We start from the raw sequence: 27,359 nt of genomic DNA, 5'->3' as shown, positions 1-27,359 counted from the left end.
CCCATGGCACCTATTTTTAGGCACAGGTTTACCAGCAAAGAGCCCGGTCAGCCTCTGCTCCTTATTCATCTGGACTGGAGTGGCCAGGCACCCTGGCTGGGACACCCAGGGAAGGTGTTTGCAACCCTCAAGCTATAAAGCTCCATCCTCCTCAGTAACTTCTCAAACCCAAATCCTTGTGCATTTATAGAAATCTCTCCTTGCACCATATTCTTCCTTAATCCAGCCCCGCATGTTACAGCCCAATCGTGTAGCAGCACCTGCAGCTGTTACCACATTCAGAGGCTGTAATCACACCCTGCCCTTCGGGGCTGCAACCAATCGCATCAACCATCCCCACCGCTCAGTCACTGCACAGGATACCAGGTGCCTGCCCTTACCAAGGATCAGGCCCCTCGTCTGTACAGATGTGCCACATGAGAGACTACAAGTGAAAATATTTTCCAGTCTTCCTTTTGCCGTGGAGGTCCCAGAGCAGTGACAGCAGCGAGCTGCAGCGCAGGCACAGGCTGGCTGCCCGTGCAACCTCGCTGGGCGCTTGTCAGGTTCTGCTTCCTCCAGGCAAATCACAAGTGAAGTTTGTTGAAAGCTTTCGAGCACTTTCCAGATTTCAGCTGATTCTCACTCTGACAGTTTCACTAGATAATTTTTTCCCACAGTTATCACACTGGAAAATATCCCAGCTTTCAAATAGATATTTAAAAATACATTTAATTTTCTCTTGCACAGTGAATTAATTTATTTTAATATCTCACTTTGTCTCCAGGCTGCAGATTGATGAGACGAAGGCTGATTTCTGATGGACCTCTTAGCCAAGGAATACCTTCATTTTGAAAACTGTGGCTGAAATTTTAAATGGGCCCACAACTGGAATACTGTGTTCGGGGTAGACTCCACATGAATACAACGTCCTATTAAATTAGTCCTGACTGACAAAACCATGATGCTGGGGTAGCCAAAATGCATTACCACTATTCCTTCTCAGGCTCCATGTTAATTCAGACCGCAATTTAAAAACAAACTGACTCATATGTAGTTTAGCAAAATACAAACCTACAGAAGAATTAGAATCTCAGAAAGAAAACAGTTTTTTAAAACAGCAGCATTGCGATATTAATTTTAAAATTAATAAAAAGTCAAAAAAAAGTTGGTCATTTTCCTCACTGAAATTGTTGGCTGAGGATCAAAACATAATTTGTATTTAAAATAGATTAAATTGAAACATTAATAGAGATGGAAAGGGAGGTGATTACACATATCTCGTTTAAAATCATGTGAACAGAAATATTTTCATGATGCTTTTAAAATTGAAGTTATAAACAGTTTCCTGTTTTTTAAAAATAATCACTCCCCTCATACTGCTGGAAGTAAAAACATTGTTAACAGGGCCACAGTCTGCAATGTCTCAAAAGTTGAATTTCAGAACATAGCTCATGGTGGTGTTAGAACACACTGGCAGAAAAGACTGAAAAGGACATATTATAAAAGAAACACATTGAAGAATAATAATCTAAACGTGAACTATTTTAGAATAATTTGTAGACTATCTTTTAAAACAAAATATTTGCTACTAATAGCTCCTGGAACAACTTGAAAATGACAGATTGCGGGGTGGTGACAATATATATTACCTCCTATTTGGCTAGCATGATGATCCCTTAAGCCACACACATAGCTGTGACCCCTCCTGCAATACAGGAGAGAAAAGTCTTATTTTGCTCCAGTTTCAAATCTAAAAACTCTCAACTGAAATGCTTCATACTACTTCCTTCTACCCCCCATCCCTGCATTTTGCCTGTTCATGCTGGGATAAGCCAGGGTCTTGCCTCTAGCATACGAAAGACAGGCTGAGATAGGATGCCTTGCAGGGTCTGAAAGCCTGGCCGTTAAATAAAATAGTACATTTTCATGTGACTGTCCTGCATTAGGACCTGGACAACACATTTCAATAGATGCAACAGATGCTAAAAAACAGGGTTTAAAAGTAGACTACTTAACAGTGACCTTCTGGTCCTCTCGTCTCAGCAAGTATACTGTCAAACTGGAAAAAATGCAAAGAAGGGCAACAATGATAATCAAATGTCCAGGACAGTTTCTGGATGAGGAATAAGTGATTACAGCAGCACTTCACAGCCTAGAGAAGAGATGACCTGAGGGAAATGACAGGCCTACAGGATCAGACATGTCCCAAGGGGAGCAGATAGCTATCTGATGTTTGCTGTCACTTCCAACACAAGGACAAGACTGCATAACTCTAGAGTAGATAAGCAAACACAAAACAAAGCAAGAGAAAAGCAATGGTTGGGCAGTAAACCAACAGAAACTTGCTGCCAAAGTCACAGATGCACTGTTGCAGAAGTGAAAAATTTACATGGGTTCAAAGGGAGACTGAACAAATACCTGGAGGAGACATCTCTTGAAGTTTATTATACAGGCAGAAACCATAACCAGGAAATCCCTAAGCTGAAGATAGCTTGAGGCTGGGAGAGCACTTGAGGGAAGGATCATGCGCACACAATCCTGACCCTGTTCTCACTCTTGTCTAGATTAGCTGCCTATGGTCCTTCTTGGAGACAAACTACAGGGCCAGGCAGACTCTTGTCTAATCCAGTACAGCACTTCCTATGTTCCTGTTACCACGTTTATTTGTAGCGATGAGCACTGAAGTCTTTTTCAGAAACAAGGCAGTTGTATTCTTTTTAGATGTATAAACTGACAACAATAAAGTTGTTTCTAGCTCAGCTTTTGCGGGAGAAAACGTTGCCCAAAGCACTGCTGCATAACAGGCCACCCCTTTTGATGCCAATGAAAAGCCTTCCAAAAGGTATTTATTGATTCTTAGGCCACATCTGAAACAGAAGTTCAGAGCTGAGATGCCCTATGTGGCCTGGGGTGGCAGACGAAACCCATGTGGTGAGGCTGGACTGCAAGTTGCACATGGACCTGCACAGGCCTAATCCACCTGACATCACATTGAAGCAAATACATGTTTTCCAGAAAATCTCAGGGTAAAACAAGCCATTCTGAGAACACGCTAGCCAGCAGTGACATATAGACAGAGATGCATCCTCTGCATGCATAGTAAACATAAATGTGCTACACACTTGCTCTCAAAAACACCTCTACACCAAACAGTCTTTTCCACGTTGGACTCTTCAACATTTCTCCCCAAAGAGCCCAACATATTGGTGGCCCAACCGGCTTTGAGAAAGCAGCGCTGCCAGTCTGTGAGCTGACACAGGCCAGAATCAGCCCCTTGTCCCCAACCCCGCTGCTCCACACTTGCCAGCTCCGGATGGAGCAGGGACCCCTTCCAGCCCTGTTTTCTTCTCTTTTGTTGTGTTTGTCAGGTATCATAATATTCTTGACAGAAACTGTCTTAGATTGTTGAGGAACGAGTAAACCACCATGACAAGCTTACAAGCATGGTATGATTTGCAGCTCAGCCTTCAGTTTATGTCACTCTGTATGTTGGGAGATGAGTCTACAGGAAAGCAGCATTTCAGTTTATTACCTCGGAGCAAAAAGCTGCCTTCCTCAGCAATCCACATGCAAGTTACACCGCCTTTTCACAGCAGTTTAACTGCCCTCTGGTGTCTTTCCTCAAAAAAACAGCCTTTACTCATACCATCCATCAGCGGAAAGCAGTCTCTGGGACAAAATCCACCATCATAAAAGGAGCACTGGTTCACAGCTGAGTTTAATTCAACCCTGAGATATGGGAAGAACGCAGGAAGCCGAGCCATCCACCTGCACTGACATATCACTCGCATCACTGTGCAGATGGAAGGGCAGCACCCCAAAGTAAAGGGCATCTCCGTCAGCATATCCATTCAAATCCTCTGCCTGGAAAGCCACTGCCACGCAAACACCAAATCTTTTCACTAAGAACTGGATCTGTTAGGCAATCTCTAGGTTTCTTCCAACTATGTCTGGCTTTGAAGAGATGACAGTGAAAAAGCCTGTGTCTCCTGTCTGAAAATGAGGGTGCAATCTTGTATTAAGTTCACTGCCACATGGTATGCAGGCTTGGTAAAAATTATTTGCAATACCGGGTTTTAACCATTAAGCCAGCATTTCATGTCAGGGTGTGCATCTTTCTCCTTGTCTACCATGTTCCCAGCACACTTTCAGATCTTATGAAAATAATTTTGCCATTGCCCTAAGTTACCCAGCACGCCATACCGAGCTCACTTCCAAAGAACAACCCAACATTAAAAATAATGTGCTACCAAAGTCTTTACTTTTTAACCTCAAACTATTTACGAACTATTTTAAATGCACAAATGGAAAACGCAGGCTAAGAGCAGAGAGGAGGAGGAGGACCGAAGCAGGGTCTTACCCAGTGATCTTTCCTTTGTTTGGTTTGCGGACCGCACCACAGGAAGACTTGCCCGCGTACGGCTGCCCCTTGAAAAGGGGGTTGGAGAATCACCCTCAGACATGGCCTCTAAGGAATCAGCAGATGCTTCAGAGAGGTGTTCTGTCTGGTCACCCAAATGGGGCTGTGGGCTCTGAGACGGCTTTGGGCTTCTTGTCTGGAAAACAGAATATTGCATTATTGGTCTACTGAAACTGGAATATTGGGGGAAAAAACAATGAGAAGAAGGAAAAAGTCCAAACTTCTTCAAATACTGGTATGCTGAAGGTCACTTCTGCGTAGGTTATTTGGGAAAAGTGTCCTTAGGTATTCTGCTATGGTTTTTATGGTTGCACATCCACACTGCAAATTTAGTTGTTAACAAGGCCCTGAGGATAAGACATATGCTGAGGAGATGTATGGTAATGCCATTCCTTGCTGCTCAAACAACCACTATAGCATAGGCATCTACACACACACACACACACACTCTCTCTCTTCCCCCTCCCCCCGCCTTCATGTCGACAAGTCTGCTAAGAAAAATCCTCTGAAAAGAAATGCTGTGATGCAGTTGTAAGCTATCAACCTCAGTATATTCTGCTGTGCCAACTGAAAGGTACAGGACATATAGCAAAGCCAAAATAGCCATCCAACATTTCTAGCAGAAATCACAAACAAGTATTTACTTTTCACTGCATTAGCATCAATCAGAAATGTCTTCATTAACTGACCAAACTAAGTATTTTTTACTGGGCAATCACAGTAGTAAACTGCTAAATACAGTATCTGGAAAAAGCTGACTCTCTCAGAAGAGGAAAGAAACGGTTGTATTTATGCACTTCTACTGACTTTTCATGGTAAGATCTGTCTAACAAAACCACACTCAACAGGAGACACAACGTCCTGAACGTTTTTTTGCTAACTGTAAGTAACATCGTAAGTGCTTTCTACAAAGAAGGATTGCTTTAAGAAGTATACTCAACACTGTTCAGTGAAATTCCCCCAGCCACATGTTACTACTACTCTGGAAGAACGATTTTCCAGTCTCTCAAGCAAACTGTATCACAACAAACTGGAACAGACACTGTAGAAGCTGAAATTCAAGGCAAAGCAATCTTAATCTGTACCAAAACCAGTATGTAAATATGAACTTCAGAAAGGCCTATAATCAGCACCAGGCACAATGTCATAAAACACATAAGCTTTCCGCTTCCCTATCATTTAAGGTCAAATGCTAGTACATCAAAAATCCCCTGTATTAAAATCAACTTCAACTCTTGGTCTGAAGATGCTGTCAAGACCCAGGAAAGATTTTGCTTCTTTCTGGAAAGCCAAGATGACTTATCTTGCTGACATCTGGTTCCTTCAGTGGTTTTTCAAGTGAAATGAGGTGAGCTCAGTTCAGCAATAATATAATTCACATAATATTCCCTATGTGACCTTGAATGTATGAAGAACTTTAACTTTTATTAGATTTTCATTAGCTGGCTGTAGAGGCCTGTTGTTGCCAAGTTGTGCAGTTGCTCACGAACTACAATAAATTAGAAATACTTCACAAGAAAGCTAAATCCTCCAGAAATTTTTACTTTTGAAATGCTAATATTAAAATATTAGGTATTATCCAACGTCCTACAGTGAAATTTTGAAGAGTACTGAGTATTTGCAGGACTTAAAGCTAACAACATTTGTTCTCAGCAAACACAGGTATGCTTTGAAGTGCTCTGACATGGTCAGCACTAGGCTGCCGGTTGTAAATAAAGGGACTTGTGCCTGAAAATTGACAGACGTGACAAGTGACCTGCGAATGCAGAGAAAGAATTTGATTACTCAGTACTTCTTCATTCAACTTTCCAAAATGGCCTGGGAGCCATCACTGCTGAAGTATTTTATTTACATGGGCACATTACAGAAGTACTACCAAGCCAAGTCATTACAGCTTTGTAGTTCCTTGTACTGATTAATAACTTATCTATATATATCCATTGATAGAGAGCTGGAAGGCACATAATTCTCACTTTATAGAAAACCATAACTAAAAATAAAACAAGATGAAAAAAAAAGCAATTAAATCAACCTGCAAAAAGTCTTTAACTTCAGAGTTCGTTGGGAAAGGGACTGCTTTTGTTTCTTTAAGAAAAAAAATATCTGATAATATAAATCAGGATTATTTTGCTTTACTTTTGCTTATCTTTGTTTCATTTGAATCCCCAGATGTCATTTGAGAGATATAATTGCATGTATACAATATATAGATACATATGAACAGGTGCATATTTAAGCAGTAAGGAGATACTTCATTACCAGAAGCAACAGACCCAGCTTTAGCTGTGCAGTTGCCCAGCATGTCCTGTCAATGCCAGATAGAGCCAGCCTCAGCAATTCTGTGTTTCTTTGGTTGTCCCTGGGGCAATTCTTTGGGACCTAATATACAGCATCTCAGATCCCCCCTGAATAACGCTGCCATCATTACTGTGACTAAATGTATTGGATCTGGCTGAGATGGACTTAATTTTCCCCACAGCAGACCTCATATTGCTGTGCTTTGTATTGGTAGATAGAAAGTTGCTGATAACACATCAGTGTCTTGCTACTGAGCAGTGCAGCACAGCATCAAGGCTGTCTCTCCAACATTCCCCCCTCACCAGTGGGCTGGGGGGTGGGCAAGGTCTGGGGAAGGGACACAGCCAGGACAGCTGACCCAAAGTGACCAAAGGGATATTCCATACCATATAATATCTGTTCAGCAATAAAAGCTAAGGGAAAGGAGGGCAAGGTAGGGCATTTGTTATTATGATGTTTGTCTTCTGGAGCAAACACTACGCGTACTGAAGTCCAATTTCATGGGAAGTGGCTAGACATCACCCGCTAATAGGAGATATAGAACAAAACTTGTGTTTTCATTTGCTTCCATGCACAGCCTTTGGTTTTATTTTATTAAATTGCCTTTATCTTGACCCATGATTTTTTTCCCATCGTATTTTCTCCCCCTGCTGTTCTGCTGAGGAGAAGGAGTGATAGAGCACCTTGGTGGGCATTTGGTGCCTAGCCAAGGTCAACCCATCACACTAAAACAGACCCTTTTTGGCAGCCCTCATTCCTCACCCCAGGTACTGCAGCCTCCGGAGGCACACTGGAGCCTCCTGAAGCAAGGCAGAGGCACTTCACAGGTTCTGTTCAGACATGAAGACCAGTCCTCCTCTTAACATACACCAGTGGAAATCCACAGCAGTTCCACTCTAGTAAGTGGAGTAATACAAACGTAAAACCAATGCAAGCTATGAATGAGATTCACTATATACACACATCTTGTTTATGGAAGGCTTCAAACTTTGCATTTCAGGTGTAATTCTGAATTTTAAACAGATTATAAAAAAAATCCTCAAACACAGTAACAATAGTGGGTTATTAAAGTAACCGAGAGATATGAGTGCATATTTAATAGGAAAGCATTTTTATTATTGGCATGATGCTACTTAATTATTAAGGGGGTTCCCAGGCAGTACTTCTTAGGAAAACCAGCCCATGAAGTAGGGAGAAGACAAGCAACATTTATGGAGCCATAACCTATGAGGACTTGTAAAGACAGTTAAAGAAAGCAGGGCCAAAACCTTCAGCACTATACAACCCTTATAATAATTATTCAGTGTGTTGATTCCAACATCAAATAAATAAGACAGATGGCAAAGAAATACTTAACAAGTAGTACCATATATATTTTTTCATATAATGTTCACTAACATACTTTAAAAATATTCACAAGCTTCAGACAATATTTCAGGAAGTGTCCCTTTTAAGTACTTTTCAGGAACTATCACAGAGTATAAGCATTTACAAAATAAATATTTACCACAGAGCCCATATTTCAGGACCCATCTGAACCCAGCTAGAGTTGCAGCGCAGACTGCTGCTCCAAGAGTTGGGATGGCACCGTAGCTGCATGCTGCATAAATCCAGCGAAAGCCATGAACAGGGACATTACTGTGCCTGGGTGGCTGCCTTTTTAATGTATCTATATTTAATCTATATAGCAACGGGTAAACAACATAATATACCTAACAGAGAAGAAAACTCAAGACATGCCCACTAAGCAGTAGCACTATCCAAAATGAAAACATTTGTAAACAGGTACTTCACATAGGCGTACAAACCCCAGGAAACACCAGCAGTTTCCATGCCACGCTTCTGGGATAAATGCCAGAAAACACAGGAAGGTTCAGAACTAGGCAGCGGGTCTCTCTTTTCCCCTGTGCCAGTACTTGTTAGGTTACAACTTCCTCAGCCATGGTCCTTCCACCCACCCAGTAGGTTAGGAGACATCCCCCGGCATGTTTCTTTGTGCAATAGCCTTGATTTTTCAGCCAGCTGAACCTCCTTCAAGACTTCTCTAAAAAAAAATCTTGCCTATGCTAGTCCTTGGGTAAGAAGCTCAGCAGAAAGGAAAGACCAAAAGAAGGGTGAACAATTCTGGTGAAAACTTTGATGTAATTGCACAGTGCTTTCAGATTTAGGACATAGTATTTTATTTACAATGATATAGATCCTTGTAACCTTTTCTGGGTATAAATTTAAGTATAACACGTGGAGATAGCTGTTACAAAAGATCCAGTATCTTCCAGCTACTCTTAGGAGTTCCAACAAGAATTAAAACTGTGGTTACCATGCCTTGCGACTGTTGTCTGTCTGTTACAGCTTGTTCAAAGCGTGCACTTGTACTGTATCTGCTTTAGCTCTTCCACTGACTCAGAAAAAAGTGCAAGGCTCTTTGAATGCAAAAAATTTCAGATAACTGGGTGTGAAATCAGAAAGTACCTGAATAAGGAAAAGTTAAATACTGCAGAGACGCCACTGTAATAAGCAGTCATGGGGGACCAGAGGTGTTCATCAAGTTGCATGCATGCTTCTGCCTCTGGCCCTCTGCTCCTGTTTGCCTCTACTAATCCTCTTACCTTTTTGTTCCACCCGGTTTTACGGCTCTGCTCTTCATACCATCCTCCTATGCTCATTTCCAGTTATTTTCCATACTAATCTATACAACTGAAACCTTTTGCTTTCTTTCTTTTTAAAAAAATAAATCTCTCCTGCAAATTTGCTTCACACATTTTCATAAACAAAAAAGAACTAAGAAAAAAATCCCATGACCTGAAGGATTTAACTTCATCTCTTGATCAATTCACACTTTTTATTTCCTGTCTCCAGGTACTTCCTTAGCCTTTATTTTGACAGAAGCGTCTCTCTTTAAGAGAAGAACCTTATCATACATTTCTTCGAAGATGTTAGCACTCCTGGCAGAGTACAAATAGTAAACAAAGACATCAAAAAATAATAAAGCGCTAGTAAAATAACTCTTTCCTAGCATGTATTCTAAAGAACACACCTCGCGTAGGCAACAAAGCCCCTCCATTTGAGTCTTCTTGACATTTCAAATAAAGAAGAAAAGTTAAAAGAAAAATGGAAACTTGCTTTTCTTGACCTTCAGAAAAACTGTTTGTCCTGTGACTTGTGCCGAAGATAGCTAAAGGATATGTGATAGACTGCAAATATGCATATAAACAGGCTGTGTTTAATGTACAATGAGTTTATCCATTCTGAAATATTGTCACAGCAAATGAGCTCTTATTACTGCAACAATAATATTTCTTCTTCACATTTGTCTCAGATCCAAATTATGGTTGTCTGAAGGAAGGATATGCTTTTTCCAAAGACAGAGTCTTTGGGGTCCCATATTAACACAACTACAGTGTTTTACTTGTCTGGACATGCTATTAGTGACATGTTGCTTTTGGAGAGAAAGTGAATACTAACCACATTTTCTTACTTTTAACCATTTATTGTAACAATCTTTTCCCTAGCACTTTCTCAGAGAAGTTAAAAGCTTATACATATCTATATAAGCTGAAGTGCATATTGCATCTTTGCAATGGATGCATTTGGATGCTCTCTGTCACTGGGGGAACTGGGGGCAGGGAGATGATTCAGCAGCTGAATGCAACATAAAACCATCTTTCGTTACAACCTCACTGTTCTCTGTGTGTTATTATGCCATTATGAGAGACAAAAATCTATGGCATCTTGCTTTCAGACACCAGCAGTTGGAAATGGTACCATACCAGGAGCAGGCGCACGCTAGCATCTGTGCTCTCAAGAGCTGAAGAGAGCAGGAGGATAACTGCCCACTCAACACTGTGCAGACTCTGTAGGAGTTACGCTGCTCCCTGATGCCTGCTCATGTGCTACGGGTGTCTCCTGCTTTTATTTCTGTATTTTGAACACAAATGTTTCACAGTTTTCTGTTGAATCTATGACGACTTACATAGCTGGTCCTTGCTCACAAGCACTCTCAGTTTGGTGGCAACCTTAATTTTTATGGTATGAATGGCCAGAAGCCTTTCCTCCTTGATAAGGAGAAAGACAGTGCCTGAGCCATGGTTACCCACAACCCCCAGCACCGAACCAAGCCACCTCACTTGCCTGTAGCCTCCCTGAGCGAGGCATGTTCCCGTTGGATGCTGCCCGAGCTCCCGCCTTGGCTGAGGCACCACTGGCTGCCTCCTGCCACCAGCTGTCCTGAGGGAAGCCTGAGCTCACCATACACACCACAGGAGCAATGCAAGCAGAGCAAAATCACAGAGCCCTCCCCAGGCCACCTGCAGCACAGTAATTAAGCAAAGCAAAGCATTCAGTGTACACGAACCTGAGGCACAGCACCAGTGCAGATCTTTTCATGCTCTGAGGACGGGAGAAAACAGACCCAGAAGAATTTTCCCAAGTAAGGTAAAAGCAAGCGCTCCCCTTCCTTTCCAGCATGAATGAGAAATAGGGGAAGAAAACTCAGCCAGTGGCACCAGCTGCTACAGGAAGGTGCTGCATTAAAACCTGGTAACGCTCGGTCACAGCCGTGCCTTACCAGAGCCTATTGCTATGGCAGGCTCAGGACACCATGCCAAGTGGTTATTGTCCTCCATTCTGTGAATTTATCTGAAGGCAAAACTCCTCCCTCCTTATGACAGGATCTTTACCACCACTCTGTTATTTACTGATGCTGATCCCCGTTTCTTTCACCTAGCGAAAAAAAACATATCTAATGATGTGTCAGAATTTATCTGCCATATTTTAGGCTGGAATCATATTAAAATCACCCTAAAAATCTGCATGTTTTCCCAGGAGCCTTGCTAGCTCCTGTTGGTGGCCAGCTGCATGCTCCCTGCTATGGCAAGCTGCCAAAACCCATTTCTTTTAATCCTGAGTACTGTGAATCATCAAGCAGGACATCCACAGGCTGCTGACTCCTGCTTGCCCTTCACAGGACCATGGCTCGCTCTTCAGCAGGGTGATCCCCAGAGTTAGTATAAAAAATTTTCATGAAACTGACTGACATGAAGCAACATTTTCAAACTTTGGTTTCTAACTGTAAGCGCCTAGACAAATTTAAGCCTGTTTTTCAGGAAAGCTGTGTGTTTACAATAAAGATATTCATTAGAAGCAATAAAAGCTGTAGGTGCTCAGCACTTACGCTGCCAGACCTCTTATTCATATGTTTAATTGCAGGAACTTGCATTTGAAAATGTTGCCCCAAGGAACTCAGCAGCCCGTCTAAGAGCAACTTAATTGGTCCAGACAAGTCCAGACTGAAATATGCAACATGCTGTGGCATCTCTTTGGAATACATGAAATGTCAGAAAAACCCAAGCCATCCACCTTAAAGTGTAAAAATACTTCTCAGTGTGTTTCTGTCCAAATCCAAAGTTTTCTCTTTCTACGAACACCAGTCTGAAATTTTAAGGTAGAAACTGAAGTAAAATGATAGACCAAATTAACAGTCACCCACTGGTAATGAGAAAAATCACACCGAATGAAAGAAATCTTTCATTTTAAAATAAAATCAGTAACACACTGCTTTATTCTATTGCTTTATGACATGAGGTATTTATTTATATGTGATAGCCAAATTTAAAAAGTGACTGACCACCTAACTATTTTCCCCTGCAAAGGCTGCTATGGCTCCATCAATTTTGCTCACAGCAAAATCTGTTCTTTCACAGTCTCTGTCATATTCTTGCATCATAGCTTCAGTTTATTATTACTTTGTTTAAATAAGTTATCCATAAATTCCAGCTGGACATCAACATTTGTCTTAATTAAAATCTTGTGGCAGTTTCAGTTGGAAGCGATTTCTCTTTTCCCTCCTAAAAACCCTACTGTGAAGTATTCACGAGCCAGCATGACCCCTTGTTTCATCCGGGAGATGGCTGTGTTTCATCAGCAGCGGGTGAGGTAACTCCTACCTACACAATCCCCAAAACCATCATGAGAACTCCGAAGATTAAAAGGGATGATTTAAACAAAAAACTGTCATTATGCTGATTAAAGGGGAAAGATCTTTACATGCTTAAAACCACATGCAAAAAGGAGGGGTGGGGGCTGCGAGAAGGAATATATACCAGATGCCTAAATGTACCTAGGGGACAGTGTGTTCTGATTCAAGAAAATTATTATCTACCCATCCCTGTTCTCCCACACATGTCCCTAAGGAAAATAGGAGAAAGGTCTGTTTTTGTGGTGTCTGTTTCCCAAAGCAAAGTAACATGATGCAGCGGTCCTGGAAAAACCTGTTTTTCTGTGTTTCTACGAGCTAAGGACTTCTTAATTAACGTGCTATTTTAAAAATAACTGAAAAAAGAGCCATCAACACTAAGGCTAGTGAGTGGGAGCAAGGTCTTCGGGGCAGGGTGTGAGCCACCCACCCTGGGGGCCGTGCCAGCAGCTGGTGGGCACTGCCAGCACCCAGCAAGAACAAACACCCAGGAAAAGCAAGTGGGAGGCAGAGCTGCCTCCAGCAGCAGCACACCCACACCAGTGACTTATTTATAGCCTCTGCTCATGGAAGTAAACGTGTGATGAAGTGCTTATCAGAGCTTGTTGCTCCAGCATGGAAAGTTAGGGGGCTGCTGCAAGAGAGATGCCTGTGGAAGAGACGAGCTTCTCCAGCTCATCTCTTCCAACTTGTCACTGTGCCCTTTTCCTTCTTTTTCCCTCCCTCGAGGCCATCTCCTTGGTGAGGGAGCAAGAAGCCTTGCTGCTCTCCACACCTCTGCCTCTCCCACCCTTCCCTGTGGTCGGCATGTTTATTGGCCTACTTAAATCCTGTAAGCGGAAACAAAACCAGCTGGGAAGTGACAAATCAGGTGCAAACAAGCCACTGTGCGCTCCAAGTGCTCCAAGGCCTCATTCCTCGCCTGCAGAGCCTGTTATCTTGGTGCTTTTGCAACGGCACTTTTGACTACAGTAGAAACCATGCAGGGGCACCTTTTACATACGCATCTGAAAGGCATGTGCGCATGCACTGCCTGGGTGGGGAAAAAAGCAATTGTGGTAGACATCCATTCTATGTGGCGTTACAAGCCATATAGAAAAGGAAAAGGAGCTTGATAGGACGAAAGGTGAGCTACAGGTGACTTCACAGGTGCACACTGTACATTTAACAACATTTTGCAAGTTGTTTTGTTAGTTGCAACTAAGGCATGTCAAATACAAAAACATTTACTGCTGAACCACAGAGCTGTCCTTAACGTTGCAGCAAGACTTTTACCCCTTAAGCCAGTTCCAAGTATGTATAAATACATAAATAAAGTTCGAACTGGGACAGCTGGTAGGGATCATTTATTTAACTAAGACCTCCCACTGAATTTTAGTGGATTTCAAAGTATCAAAGAGTGTGGACTTCGTGTCTATCATGCCATTAAAGGAAAATTCAGAATTAAAAAAATGTCAAAGGATGCACATGCATCACACTCCCATGTTCAATTAATCTAACAGATGACACTTCACTACCGTGAAATACAGAGGGAAAAAGCATGCAGATCCATATTTATTTGAGAACACTAGTTGTGGAGCAAGACACACACAATTAAAGGGTAACAATCTCAATCCACAGCAGAGTGCAGAAAAAAGAAAGTACAGTACTAACTCTCTGAGAGGATTCAATTTTCATCAAGTACCTTTGAATGTCAAGTTCTGAATGAAGGGAGACCAACATGCACTGCAAAACCTGTGGATCAAAGAGAGAAAAGAAAGGAAGGGGGAGAGATAATTGTTAACAGGAAAAGAAAAAGGAGAACAATAGAAATTAAAAGAGAATAACCTGTACGTACTGAAAGTATACTGAGTAAAGGAAGAGGAGAGGAGGAGAGGCGGAGAGAGGTCACTGAAAAATAATGAAGGAAAGGCATATGTGCCAGGGACCAATATGCTCTGTCCATACATAATAAGCAATACTCTCAGGACCCTTGTTGGACTCTGTTCAGATATGCTAGATGTGATGGTGTGTCAAAGAAATGGAGAATGTTCTTCTAAGATAAGAGTTAATGGCAGAGAGCTGAGCCACACAGATTCAAATATATATCTGACAAGCAACCATATCTGGCAAGAAACAGCAAAATATGCATTCTTCCTAAGAAATGATACAACTCTTGGCTGGAGTTAGCAGCAGCCATTACACTTCTGTGTTGGTATCACACTTACTACAGAGACGTGGAATCCTTCAAGCAGAACTTAGAAATACTGTATTACTCTTGATTAAACAGAACTTTCAAAAGAATAAAAGAAAAAACTATGGTATGATTAAAAAGTGTTCTGCAGTCACATCACTTTACTATTCTACATCTGATTTTAAAGCACATAGAATGTGAAAATGTGCTAAAAGAAGTTTAAAGGCCAAAAAAAACCCCTTGAACGTTTTTTCCCTCCAACACATGAATGACATGCAAATTGGAGGGGAAATTGCCTACTGCTGTTTGAGTCCTTTTAGGGAGAGGTCCTATATTTTCCTTAATCTTCATTTGCCTGTGGGGTGGAGGTAGGGGTAAAAGATTTTATATAGTGCTCTGAACAACCTTCTCTGAGCAATCGATTCCTCCTTCAGCCAGAGTCAGGCTCTCACAACTGCTGCTGCCCCGTTCAGAGCATGCAGCTATTCATACCAGGCAAAGAAATGGAACTACTTTGATAACAAGGATGTCATTGTTAAGAAATCTTATTTAGCCAGTAATTATAATGCCAACATAATAATTAAGACAGTAATTCGAAGAATCTTTTGAATTTTATAAACCCAGAGGATATGAGCATATGAGAGCTGATTCCAGGGATGAGATAAGCAACGTGTAACTATGCTGTGTTTTTTCATGTTTTTGTCGATTGGATACTTTGGAAGGGCAGTACCATTTATTTAAAGAGAACAATAGATCATTTTTCTCCCTATGATAAATGCATCATTTAGAATTGTTCAAGTAAAATGCGATTTTTACAAATAAGCTATTTATGCAAACACAGTACAAATTAAATGTAGCCTTCCGGCAACAACTGGATAAATTCCAATTCCAAACCACAAAGACAAAACAGTCTCTTGCTAATGTCTCAGTAATACTGATGTTTTTTCATGGTTTTATAATGTCACCACCCCAAACATGTAAGCCTGAGAAGTTCTATTTGCCCTTTAATTAAACTATTCTCCTGAGTAAAAAGAAAAAAAGTTATGGATTCTCTAAAGACTACATCGCACCTCACTGCCAAATGCATGAGACTTCCAAAGAAAAAATTCACGCTGCACGTTTGCTTGATATTCAGGCATCATTACATATCAAGACCACGCTTTGGAACAGAGACTACTCTGCATCACAGCACCATTCAGAGCCCAATAGTTGCCCTCCCTGAAGCCATTGCATAGCATCAACTTGAGTTACTTAGTTTCCTCAGATCCTGTCACCTCATGGGGAGTTAGAACTGTGCTGCTTTTCTCTGGACTTTCCTACTCCCAAAGGAAGTGAAATATCAATCCTGACCTAAGGGCAGGTGAGGAAGTGGGGAAGGCTGACGAAACCAGCAACACTTCCCACCCTCAATCCGGGGAAAATGTTGTCTGTATCCTTACCTCTCCCCCTCCTCATACAATAACACAGTATTTATTTTAAAGTAGATTAATGACAATTTGCAGTTAAAAATACAAAACTAGTTCACCTAGATCCAGAAGTCTCTCCCTCCTCTTACAGGAGTTGATCTGAAATCATACAGATGTGATACAGGACTAAGAGTTAGCATTCCCTGAATAAACACAGTCTTGCAAGAAAAAAAAAAAAGAACCACGCACAAATAGAGAACAGCAGCAGTGCAGCAGCAGGCTTCACCAGTTCCCACATAAGGTAGTACAAGGAGGCAAGTAAGGCCTCTACAGTATTATATAGCCAACTTCAGATCACCTAAAGAGGATCCAGACACACCAATATGGGAGAAATATTATCCAGACTATTACTGCAGCCCACATAAAGATCTTATGATGAATGAAATTTGAAGACATTTGGGTCTGCATCCAAACCTGAAGCATGGCTTCCTTTGGAACTTTACAAAATATTCCTTAACTTTCTATACTCCTTTCCAAACTCAACACCACACTGACGCCTTCATCAGCACTCTATGACCTCAAAGGTATTTAAAGAGGGAAAACAATAATGATCTATTTCTTCCTTTCCTCCTAGGTTGTAGGGGAATATTAATTTTTTTCCATCTGTGGGCATGCATGTAGATATATATAGTCCACAATGATGGGAAATGAATTCAAGGACAACTTTGCAATTTCCAAATGCAGCAAGGGCTGCAATCTCGTCCACCCTAGGGACAGGTTCCTGGGACAATCCCCCATCTCCTACTTCCCTTGCTGGGTCTAGCATTGTTCCAGAGGGATGAGGTATCAGAGCCAATACCCAGTATGAGAGGTGAAACAGGATGTTGTAGCAAATGCCACAGATTAAAAGACCCTGGACTTAATTTACTAAGAAACAGAGAGCTGTAGAGTGCAGAACACTCAACTAACATGCTCTGAGCAACCTCTGCTGGCCAGTAGATAGGATCCCATGCCTCCTCCTAAATGGAGTTGTACAGAGCCTCTGATTTTATTCCCGTATATGAGAGTGCAGATCTCTAGCTGGCTTGAATGAACATTACTTGACCAGCTTGAACAAATGAGAACAACCTATAAGAAGTGGGCCTGACCCAATGAGCTGGAAGAATGACAGGGATTTGCACTGTCTGTTACAAACACCCTCAGTGCACAGAGGCTGCTGTTGAAACTAGTGTTAAGTCTTCATGAGATGTGAAAGCACATAACCAGAACACAAGAGATACCAACTCTTGTCCACGTTGGACTGGCATGCAAAGAAACAGATTAATACAGGCAGGTAGACATATAAAGGTAATATGGAAAAAATCAACAAAAAAGCCTAAGTAATTGTCTCTGGAAAAAAGTGGAAAATGTTAAGAGGCCAAGGAGGAGAGTGGAAATCAGGGCTGGGACACAACATGCAACTACTAGAAGGATTGCAGAGCCTTGCTAATGGCGAGTGGGATGGGCTGTTACATGGAAAAAAAATAATTGCAGGCGCCAGTCTTTATTGTAATGAGAAAGGTACCAGAGATAAAGGAAAGAGCTGCCAGGCTTGTTGCTTTTGAACTTTAAACCTAAACTGAGTGAGTGGTGGCCCTGCAAAAAGGTGTAGAAAGGTAAGAGTCATAGAAGAAAGCAAAGTTGCCAGGAACGTGCTCTGAATGTCATCAAATGAAGTCGTAAGAAAAGTCTGGTAAATTCCACTTGTAAGGTAGTACCTAAAGGATTAGCGTGCAGTAACTTAGGGAGGACAAGTATTAATATCTTGGGGCTGAGTGGCTGTATTAGTCATTATCCCAGGGCCTTCAAAACAAGGGTGAATGAACTGTAAGTCTGCCTTGCAGGAGCTGCTTGCTAAGCAGCTCACAGGAAAGCATTCACCATTTTAAGCAGGATCAGGCCTGTTGAACACTGAAATTCTAAGTCTTCAAAGGAAAACACAGATGCCCGAGACATTTGTGTTGATGATTTAGTCGGCGACATCTGTCCCCCTGAGTCAGTCTGAAGTAATGTCACAGGAGGATGCTAGGAGCGCAGTGTGCTCCCACTGCATGAATACAGCACTGCTGTTCTTGCTGGCAGTGATGATACAAGCCAAAGTGCCTTTTCACTGAGGTACTGGTAGTGCTGTGAAAGTGGAGAAATCAAGGAGCATGTTCAGCTTTCCTCTTTTTTCAGTCTGTGTAATACACCCTTAATTTATGTTTCTCATGGATTTCAAAAGGGAAACCCTTACAAAGGCAGAATACATTGAACGCATCACATTTATCATGGGTCACCCAGGAAGATGACACAGCTGCTGAGACAAGGAGAGCTAAAATCAGAGAAATGTATGGGTATGGTATGAAGCAAAGCTGGGTTAGCCAGGACATACAATGCCAATTAGCGTTCCCTAGGCTTACAGTCTCTGGGTGAGATCCTGCAGAGACATGCAATCAGCAGACGCTGGAGGGAAACAACACTGAAAACACAAAGGGCTAGAGATGAGTATGTAGATGATGATACACAACTAAAAGAGATGCTGACTCATAAGTCCTCTTACACAGCTTGAAACTGAAGGAAGGAAATGAGGATCAACTGCCTATTTCCTGCGCACAATGGTTTTGTAGGGAGGATGTGAAAAAGTGATGTTTCTCAACAATGCTGGGATGGGAAAAAGGCAGGATGGTAAGTCAGTTGGGTTCAGGCCAAAGAGGTTCTTCCAACAGAAATTTTAAGCACACAAGTGTCTGCCAAAGAAGGGAAAGGGTGAAGTCTTATCACATGAAAATACAGTCAATGTACAGGTTCACCTGCAAGCAATCTGCAAGACAGCATTTAAGTAGCTGCAAGAAAACACAGAGATGGTCAATGACAAATGGCTCAAAAGGAAGCACAGAAACAAAAAGACCAGTGAAATGTAAACCAGGAATGCAGTCAGAGAGATGAGAACAAAGGAAGAGGTCTGCACAAAACATTAGGGCTTCTTATGTTTCAGAATTTACGTTTTCCAGCACACTCCACATCTACAGCATCCCTCAAACTATGTATGTTCTTTGGTTCCAAATCATTGAACATTACAGCTGAAAATGAAATGTGTTAACTTGGCAAAGGTTTGGGGTTTTTTTATTTCCAAACAACAAAAAAGTGAAGAAGGATCTCCTCTTCATTGTTGGTTTTGTCTTTTTCTCAGGTTTTAAAAAAAAATTCCTAAAAACTTGTGCTTCAATTAATATTAGTGAGGATTAAAGCTAAGATAATATTTTATATAATTGCATATGGTATTTCCTAAACATTGAAATCAAACAACTAGAACTACACAAATCTTAAAACATCTCAAGGGAATCCAGATCACATTCTAAATTGCACTTTTTTTAGAGATGAAATAGTTACACCTTTAAAGTAAAAAATAGTCTGGTATTCAAGAGGTTCAGTAGTTCTCCAGGGGCAAATAGCCTTCCCCCTTCTGCTGCCTCTCCACCCACATGGAGATGCTATGCTGAAACTCCGTATTTTTGCACTGTCTAAGCACATATACTACACCTCATGTGCAGTATCAAGGAAAAACACTTTGTTCACCGTAGATGATTTAGAAGTTTAGGGGGTTTTAAGCAAGATCCTGCAGCGTACTGTGTTTTTCAGTCTTGGCTGCATCATGGATTTATGCTTAAAGGTATATAATTAAGCACATAATTAAGAATTATCATTTAAGAAGTCCACGAGACTATTTTCATTAACAAAGTTAGGCTTAAACTGATCATCTGGTTGTTCTTGGGCCCTATCATCTACAGTGGTGAATGCTCACCAGACTCTTTGGTTTCCACATTTCACACAAAAGCAAGCAAGAAAATAAGTAAAATAAATTAGTAAATTAATTAAAAATAAAATAAAATAATAACAAAAGAAATTATGATTTGTCTGTCCCCAGCTGCATTATTTAAGTATCGCTGTGCAATGCAACATGCAAACCCAGACTGGTTGGTGCAGGCTGGAGAAAAAAATGATGGTTGGGTCTGGTTTCTCTAAGGTAATCTGTGAATCTGAAACATCACTCTTCTGTGAAGCTAAATTCTGTATGCGAAAAGCATATATTGTACAGACATGGAAGACTGAAAAAAGGCTGGCTGAAGATCTCAAAATTGGTTGCCTAATGAGGTGTACAAGGAGGTACCTCACTGTGCCTCCTACTAATTCTGGTAAGATTTGCAGGGAACAGAGCAATATTGAATTAGTGGTTCAATTAGGGGGGTTCAGCTATGGACATGTAATATCTGAAATAACTGGCAGTTTAAATATGGACTCAGACACCAAGCTTTACTAAGTCAAGTGGCAAGAATATTGTCCACCATTTTTTCTGTATCTGTCCCACAGATAGAGCTGGGGACAATTAGACAAACACGGTATCTTTGCTTCCAATAGTCTCTCCCATTTTTCATTCCCTTTCTCCTATTGTTATCATCTCCTCTTGGAATCACAATATATTGCTGAAGATAAAAACCAAAAACCTATTAAAAATCTTTATAAAGGAATAAAGAAACAAGGATGACCTAAGAAGGAAATAGGAAATTTTCATGAGCTGTCTCCAGTATTTTCAAAATTAAGTAACAGAGAAAATACGATGTTTAAAGAATACAGTTTTCCTCTCCCTCATTTTTCTGTGGTATTTTTCTCTCAGCTTTATTTAAACAACTGGCTGACCTGGTTATTCATACAATAACAATCACTGAAAAGCACAGTATGGTGTATGCAATGACAACTGATGGTCTACTGAGAACAACATCCTCCAAAATGCAGAAAAACACATGGCCTTGTCATCTTCTATTGCTCAGATTTAATTGTAATGTTTCTTTTATATAAGTTCTTTCTTTTAGACTTAATTTGAGCCTTCACTATTGATTAAATTACCTTATTTTCTAGGCCATGGTCAGTTCATCCAATTAAGCCTTATAAAAGTTACTCAAATTGATCAAAATTTGGATTATTTCCTATAAAAATGAGAAGGTTATACAGGAGTTGCTCCTCTGCCACACCACCCCCCACCCCCCCACACCCCCCAAAAAAAAAAAAATAATCTATGGTAATTGCTCAGAAGAGAGCATAACAAAAAATGTGGCTGTATACACATCCTGTTCCACCTTTCTGCTATTTTCCTCTGTAAGGAAAAACAACATTAATGGACAGATTTTCTAATAACTTAAACACCACAACTCCAAATGATGGGAACTGCAGGTCTCTGCCAAAGAACCATCATTTTAACTACTGCCCTAGACAACTTTAGAAAGGAGCTCATGCAGTATAGTACCTGCCTACGTCAGGATGCTAGGGGAGTGCACCCAGTAGCCTGCTCTTGTGCTCAGCTCTTATGGAAAGCCATAAGCTACTTCATTTATGTGCTTCAGTGGGCCTAATTTCCTTTAAGAAAACAGCTTGCAGAGCAGAAACAATTTAAAGAATACCCATTGAGGACAATCTGGGTAAGACAAATCAATACAGAACTGTAGAGGCTATCCTGTTCCTTGGTGAGTGTTCTCTATACCAATTATTTCTTGATATATTAAAGCATTTTAGAAAACTTTCCTTTTTCTCTAAATTCCTCTAAATCAGAATTCCCTTGAACACAGAGAAATGGGTGAATAAATTTGGTTATGTTCACTTTAAACTGCATACAGCAGTAATATTCCAAAGGTACTCTAATGCTCTCCCCCACAAAAATCCAGTATCTTTAAAAAAAAATATTTTTTTCTAAATTCTTGTCATAGTAGGCCCACAAAGGTAAATTCTTGTCTTAGTAGGCCCACAAAGGTCCAATTAGAGCTTTCCATGGTCCAAGAGTTTGGTTCCCATCTCAGTCTTTACAAAACTACTTTTCCTGTCCTTGGCCCTTCATATACAACAGAATTCATAGTACCCATCTACCTTACAAGGCTTCTGCAATAATTAACTCATGAACAGTTTCCAATGCTCTGCAAGGAAAACTGCTATAGAAGAGTATCACATTTATACACCACATTAAGTTTGCTGTTAACCTCCTGTAAGGATCAGTCTCAGCACAGTAGTGAGGTTCTGTTAACCACAGCCTCTTAGAATTTCTCTTAAAACACCTAAAACTTTGAACTACATCAAACATAAGAAGCCTATCTGTCTTATTATTAACTGAATTTATTACCTTCCACCCTTTCTTAAACACATGCCTGTCATCTACACAATTACAAGAGAGATATGAGCTCAGAAATGCCTTTGTGCAGCATATACCAGCTTATACTCAAATAGGTGTAGAGTAATTAGAGTGGAATCCAGCTGAACAAGTCAGTCTTATTATCTCATAATAACAGTTATCTCATATTAGTGAGATAAATAAATATTAAGCACATATAATGCTATACACAAACGGTGAGATTCCGCAAGGTCCTGAGTGAATCCTGGTTTGGATACAATCAGATATCACTGCTATGATACTAGGGGCTAATTAACACCAGCCAACATTAAGCTATAGAAAATTATCTTGACATCATTATTGGAAAACAACACTAAGTTTTCATTGATAAGGACATTTAAATATTAATTTCAATTTCAGATTTTTATATAGATACATTAAAATATTATGTATTGTTCAAATGTCCTCATTGCAATACGTTTTCCTACATATGCAAAAACTACTTCTTAAAATTAACTACTCACATTTAAGGGATACAATGTAAAACCAATAATAAACAAACCCTAATGTCAGCTCATTAATCAGAAATGTCAGTTCGAGTATATCCATTTGGAAACAATAGATGGATGCTACTGGCTTTATAAGCGTTACAGAACAGGGAATCGAACTAGAGTTGGATTTCAAGAGCTGATGTCATCATTGTTCACAAGCCAACACAGGGCTTTAAAACTGAAAAGAATTTACAGCATGTAAAATGGTTTCCAACTTGTAAGGGGTGCAGGCCCCGTGCCAGTGGATAATAATTTGCAATATATTTTAGGGTTTTTCAGAGGAGAAACTGGGGGAGGGGATATAGCACATTCACGCAGAAGGGCATGTGCAATTAAATATTCTTATGTGCTACAGATGTCTGTCTAAAATCTTGTATAAGCATTTGAAGACAACAATACATTTCCCAAGTTGGGATCTTTCCTTTTTAACATCTTTGTTCATCAAAAAGCTTTACAGTTACAGCGCTAGCACCACTCATAACGACAAAGTATCAAAACTTAAGAGAAAGCAAGCCTAATATGAGCTAATAGATGTATCTTCTGGATATCACAGGGAGATGCAGTGAAAAGAGTATGCACATCTGAATTTTCTCTGCTGATTTACTTTTTATTTAGCACATATGCATTAGTATTCTTAGCACTGCTGAAAATTTACCAAATCAAAGGTTAAACCTTCAAAATGAAGTAATCTTTAGTCGACAAAACCAGATGAGCAGTACATAGTTTCTTCAGCTCTTGCATGAACATTCAATGACCTCACGTTCCTCAGTGCCTTCCCTCCCCTAAATTCAGCAAAAGACAGTATCATCTGTTCAAACAAATACACAAATATTTGAAAAAGCTGTGTCTCAGTCTCTTTAACTACATGGCACAGTCTTCACTAGCCAATAAATACTGTAACCAGAACACAATGTAGGTTTGTATTTGAGCATTATCGATTTGCCTGCTTACTGAAACTATTGCAAGCATGTGTCTCACGATTTGCAGGTATGCATGCAACAGGAATCCTGCCTCTGTAGAAGCTCATGGAATGTGTTTTGCTACAGGCATTAAAAGAGGGCCAGGATTTCATCCCTACAGTGTCACCTTCTTTTAGTGTCTCTAAGCCTTAAAAATTAATTTGAAAGGTTCAAAGTGAAGAAAGAATGGTTTCTAACGTATTGTTCTTTCTGGAATTTTCTGAGAATAATTCAGTTTCCAACAAGTGATTCCATAGGAAATTACTTATAAAGCAAAACACACTGGCAGTGATCCTTTTTATATGTGCCTGGACATGGGTGAAGGTGCCTAACCTTGTGAAAATAAATGTGTTAATAAGACTCTGCAGACATTCTAGGGTAGTTTTTGCCTGCTTTGTCTTGGTGTTATCTTGGAAACTAGAAAATAATTCCTATTTTGGCCATGGAGCAATACTTACATTCTTTTTTTTTCCTTTGTTCCTCGTCATTCATTTGCTTATTTTTCTTGGATAGAAATAAATCTTTATTCTCCAAACAGCCGTGAAATGCATATTCTCTGTTTCCCAATATCAAGACCTCCTATTCTCTGATGTAACAGTAAGAAAAATTCTTTGCATGGTAGGTTACAGAATCTTAGTGTGTGTTGTAGAAGTGCATTTTTCCCTTCAGTGTCCTCAAAAGATTATCTTCTTGCTTGCAACTTGCATCAGTTCTGATTGAGAGAGATGATGACCCTGAGATCTACTCAGCAGCATTACACTACTCAACATACTGTTCACAACAAAAACTGATGACACAGGTATAATTGGTATCATGAATAACCTCCAGGCTGACTAGCTAGAAAACAGAGCTCTTATTCCCATCCACACAGAAAGGAGATGCAAAGATAGTTTATCTTGCAGATAATAAATGTATGACAAATATTCCATACTACAGCATACTTTCAGCAGACTGCTGCAGAAGAGAGACTGAGGAACTTGTGTTTTTTGGTTTGGTTGTTGGTTTTTTTTTTTAATCCTGAAGGTTCTGGGCAAAAGTAATTCAAAAACTTGAAAAGAACTTGAAAAGATATTCTGATCTGAGTAATTCAAGAGGGAATTCTAAGTTCTTATGGAGACATGAAAATATTCCAGACTTGTATTCACATTGACTGCATTATCCAAATATCCCTTCAACCCTCTTAAAGGAGATCCCATCATCAGTCATTTTCTCTAGTTACTGAAATTCCCAGAAGCATCATTATTTCTCTATTTCTAAAAATCAAACAGAAAACCCAATCTGACAATGAAGGTGGAGTAAGGAGAATTCTGTGAAAGCAGATGTTAAAGGGAGTTCACTGAAGGTTAGGTAGTGTAAGAAGCCAAGTGGAAAAAAAAAATCCAGCAGATGATCATATCAGCTCTGACATGCACTGACTGAGCTTTCAGTTCTGCTTATCTCAGGAACTAAATAAATGGCTAGTAATTTTGATAGTATCCAATAAGGCAAGGGCGTAAGCTGTACAACACTGCTGAAAGAAATAAAATTACGTTTCCTTTTTCTGAAGGAACACTGAGTTCTAAAAAGAAATAATAATTTGATTATTTCGGAAGCTATTAATAAGTTATTTCATGTCATATATCTTTTTGCCGGACATCTAACAGAAGAAAGTAGGGCACAGCAAAAGAACCCAGTAGCAGCAATACCTAGATGTCTCTTCTGATTCACTGGTGTAATTCAAGAAATGTATGATTCCACAGACCCCTCTGGGATGTGACAGGGACTGTTCATTGATTTTATAAATAATGGTTTGGATTCCTTCCTAATATCTATTACTTTTTTATGAATTTCATTTAAATCTGCCTGTCCAGAAAATTGAAAGCTTTTAGCAAAATTCTTAGGGATGAATTCTGGGTTCTAAATGGTTAGGACTGTTAGGACAGAATTTGCTGAGAACTCAAAAGGTGTGAAGTTTAAATGCATGTCGCCACTTGTTTGTAGGCACAGAGCCAACTCAGAATCAGATTATATGATTTATAAATGAATGGTTTAAAACTCTACAAAAAAAAATATTAAAAAGACAGACCCTTCTTTAGGAAATGTTTGACTGATAAGGACAGATAGAGCTCCCCAGCAGTACTGCTTACGCTGAAGATCACAGAGATAATTTCTGTGTAAACGGAAAACTGAAATTGTTCTACCAAGAGTAATGAAAGGCAGACAGTTGAATAAATCAAGGAGAAAAACCACATGTGATGAACATCCAGAAAAATATATTTCTAAATTAGCTAGATATTCTTCTTTTTTCTTGCCTGAAAAGCAAATGGAAATTTAAAAAATATGTTTGTGTGGCCTAAGAGTACAAGAAAAAATATACGTCTTTAAAAGCATTTTGTAGATAATGCAAATTTGGAAAGACACTCTCTCATCATGAACCCTTTCAATCTAGTTAATAGAGCCTGCATGTCCTGTTTACACAAAACACTTAACAGAAACTTGGAACAAAAAATAATCTGAAAGCGGGCGACTCTCTTTCTATGCCTTAGTAAATACTAGACAAATAACAACAGTGTATGCTCTAGAATGAGTCCTTATTAGAGAGCATTTTAAGGGGGGAGTGGGGGGAAGGGAACGGAACAAAACGGTACTTACCCTTTGAAAACTTCCCTCTGAGTATCTATGATAGATACCAGCTAATTGTAGTCTGCAACACCAGCTACACTATTTGTTGCACAAGGACTGAGAAAGGTACGTTAACAGTGTGGTCCAAGTAACTGGTAAAACAGTTTGCAAACTCCTGTTATTTCATCAAATGTATACCCCAAGCAAGCAAAGAGACAAACAAACAAACTCTACTAAGCATTAACCTTCACAAGGTGAACGAACCGCTTTTCAGATGAGCTCTCAAATTCTGGACCACGCCTGATTTCAGCTGCAGGGATGAGGAAGGCAAGTAGCTATTGGCCACTTTGAACATCCTCAGTTCCTTGAAGCCAAGGCCATAAAAGCCACGTTATGACTCAGATCAGTTAAAGTGGCTACAGAGCTCTCCTAAATTGCCCCACGCTGGGCAGTTTGAAGAAGGCTATGAGCAGTGGGGGAACACATCTCCAGCTGTACACCCTTCACCTGCAGGCTGTCACCTATAGAGTTGCATATGTTTAAAACTGTAGGAGAATCTCCAAGCAGCAATTTTTGCTAGCTCTCAAACTACCTGATTCATGGTGTGCAGGGCAGATCATCAAGTGAAACAAGGACTGCTGGCTCATAGCACAGCAGCTCTTCCAGTCACGGCTCCTGTGATGGCATCTCCTCAACTCCATTTGCATGCACTGCCTGCATCAAATGTTGCAATTGTTCATATGGGAAAATACTATATGGCAACATACAGAATAGATTTAGGCTCATTCAATTAACTCATGTGAAGAGCCAGGCCGGTCTCTCTCGT

At 40.2% G+C, this 27,359-nt stretch overlaps 1 protein-coding gene across 17 annotated transcripts in view; it reads right to left on the bottom strand.

Annotated features, from left to right (window-relative positions):
- KIAA1217 (KIAA1217 ortholog) overlaps nt 1–27,359 on the bottom strand; it is a 365,870-nt gene that overhangs the window by 93,344 nt on the left and 245,167 nt on the right. For all 17 annotated transcript variants that reach the window (XR_008821431.1, XR_008821430.1, XM_056335860.1 and 14 more), the window contains one exon: nt 4,343–4,538. Coding sequence is in view for 15 of the 17 variants with exons in the window: in XM_056335860.1 (XP_056191835.1) it covers nt 4,343–4,538 (196 nt within the window). In the remaining 2 variants the exon portion in view is untranslated. The remainder of the gene's footprint in view (nt 1–4,342; nt 4,539–27,359) is intronic.

The sequence above is a fragment of the Falco biarmicus genome, chromosome 4 (genome assembly GCF_023638135.1).
Source record: "Falco biarmicus isolate bFalBia1 chromosome 4, bFalBia1.pri, whole genome shotgun sequence".
NCBI lineage: Eukaryota > Metazoa > Chordata > Aves > Falconiformes > Falconidae > Falco > Falco biarmicus.
This window is presented reverse-complemented; position numbering and strand designations above follow the sequence as displayed.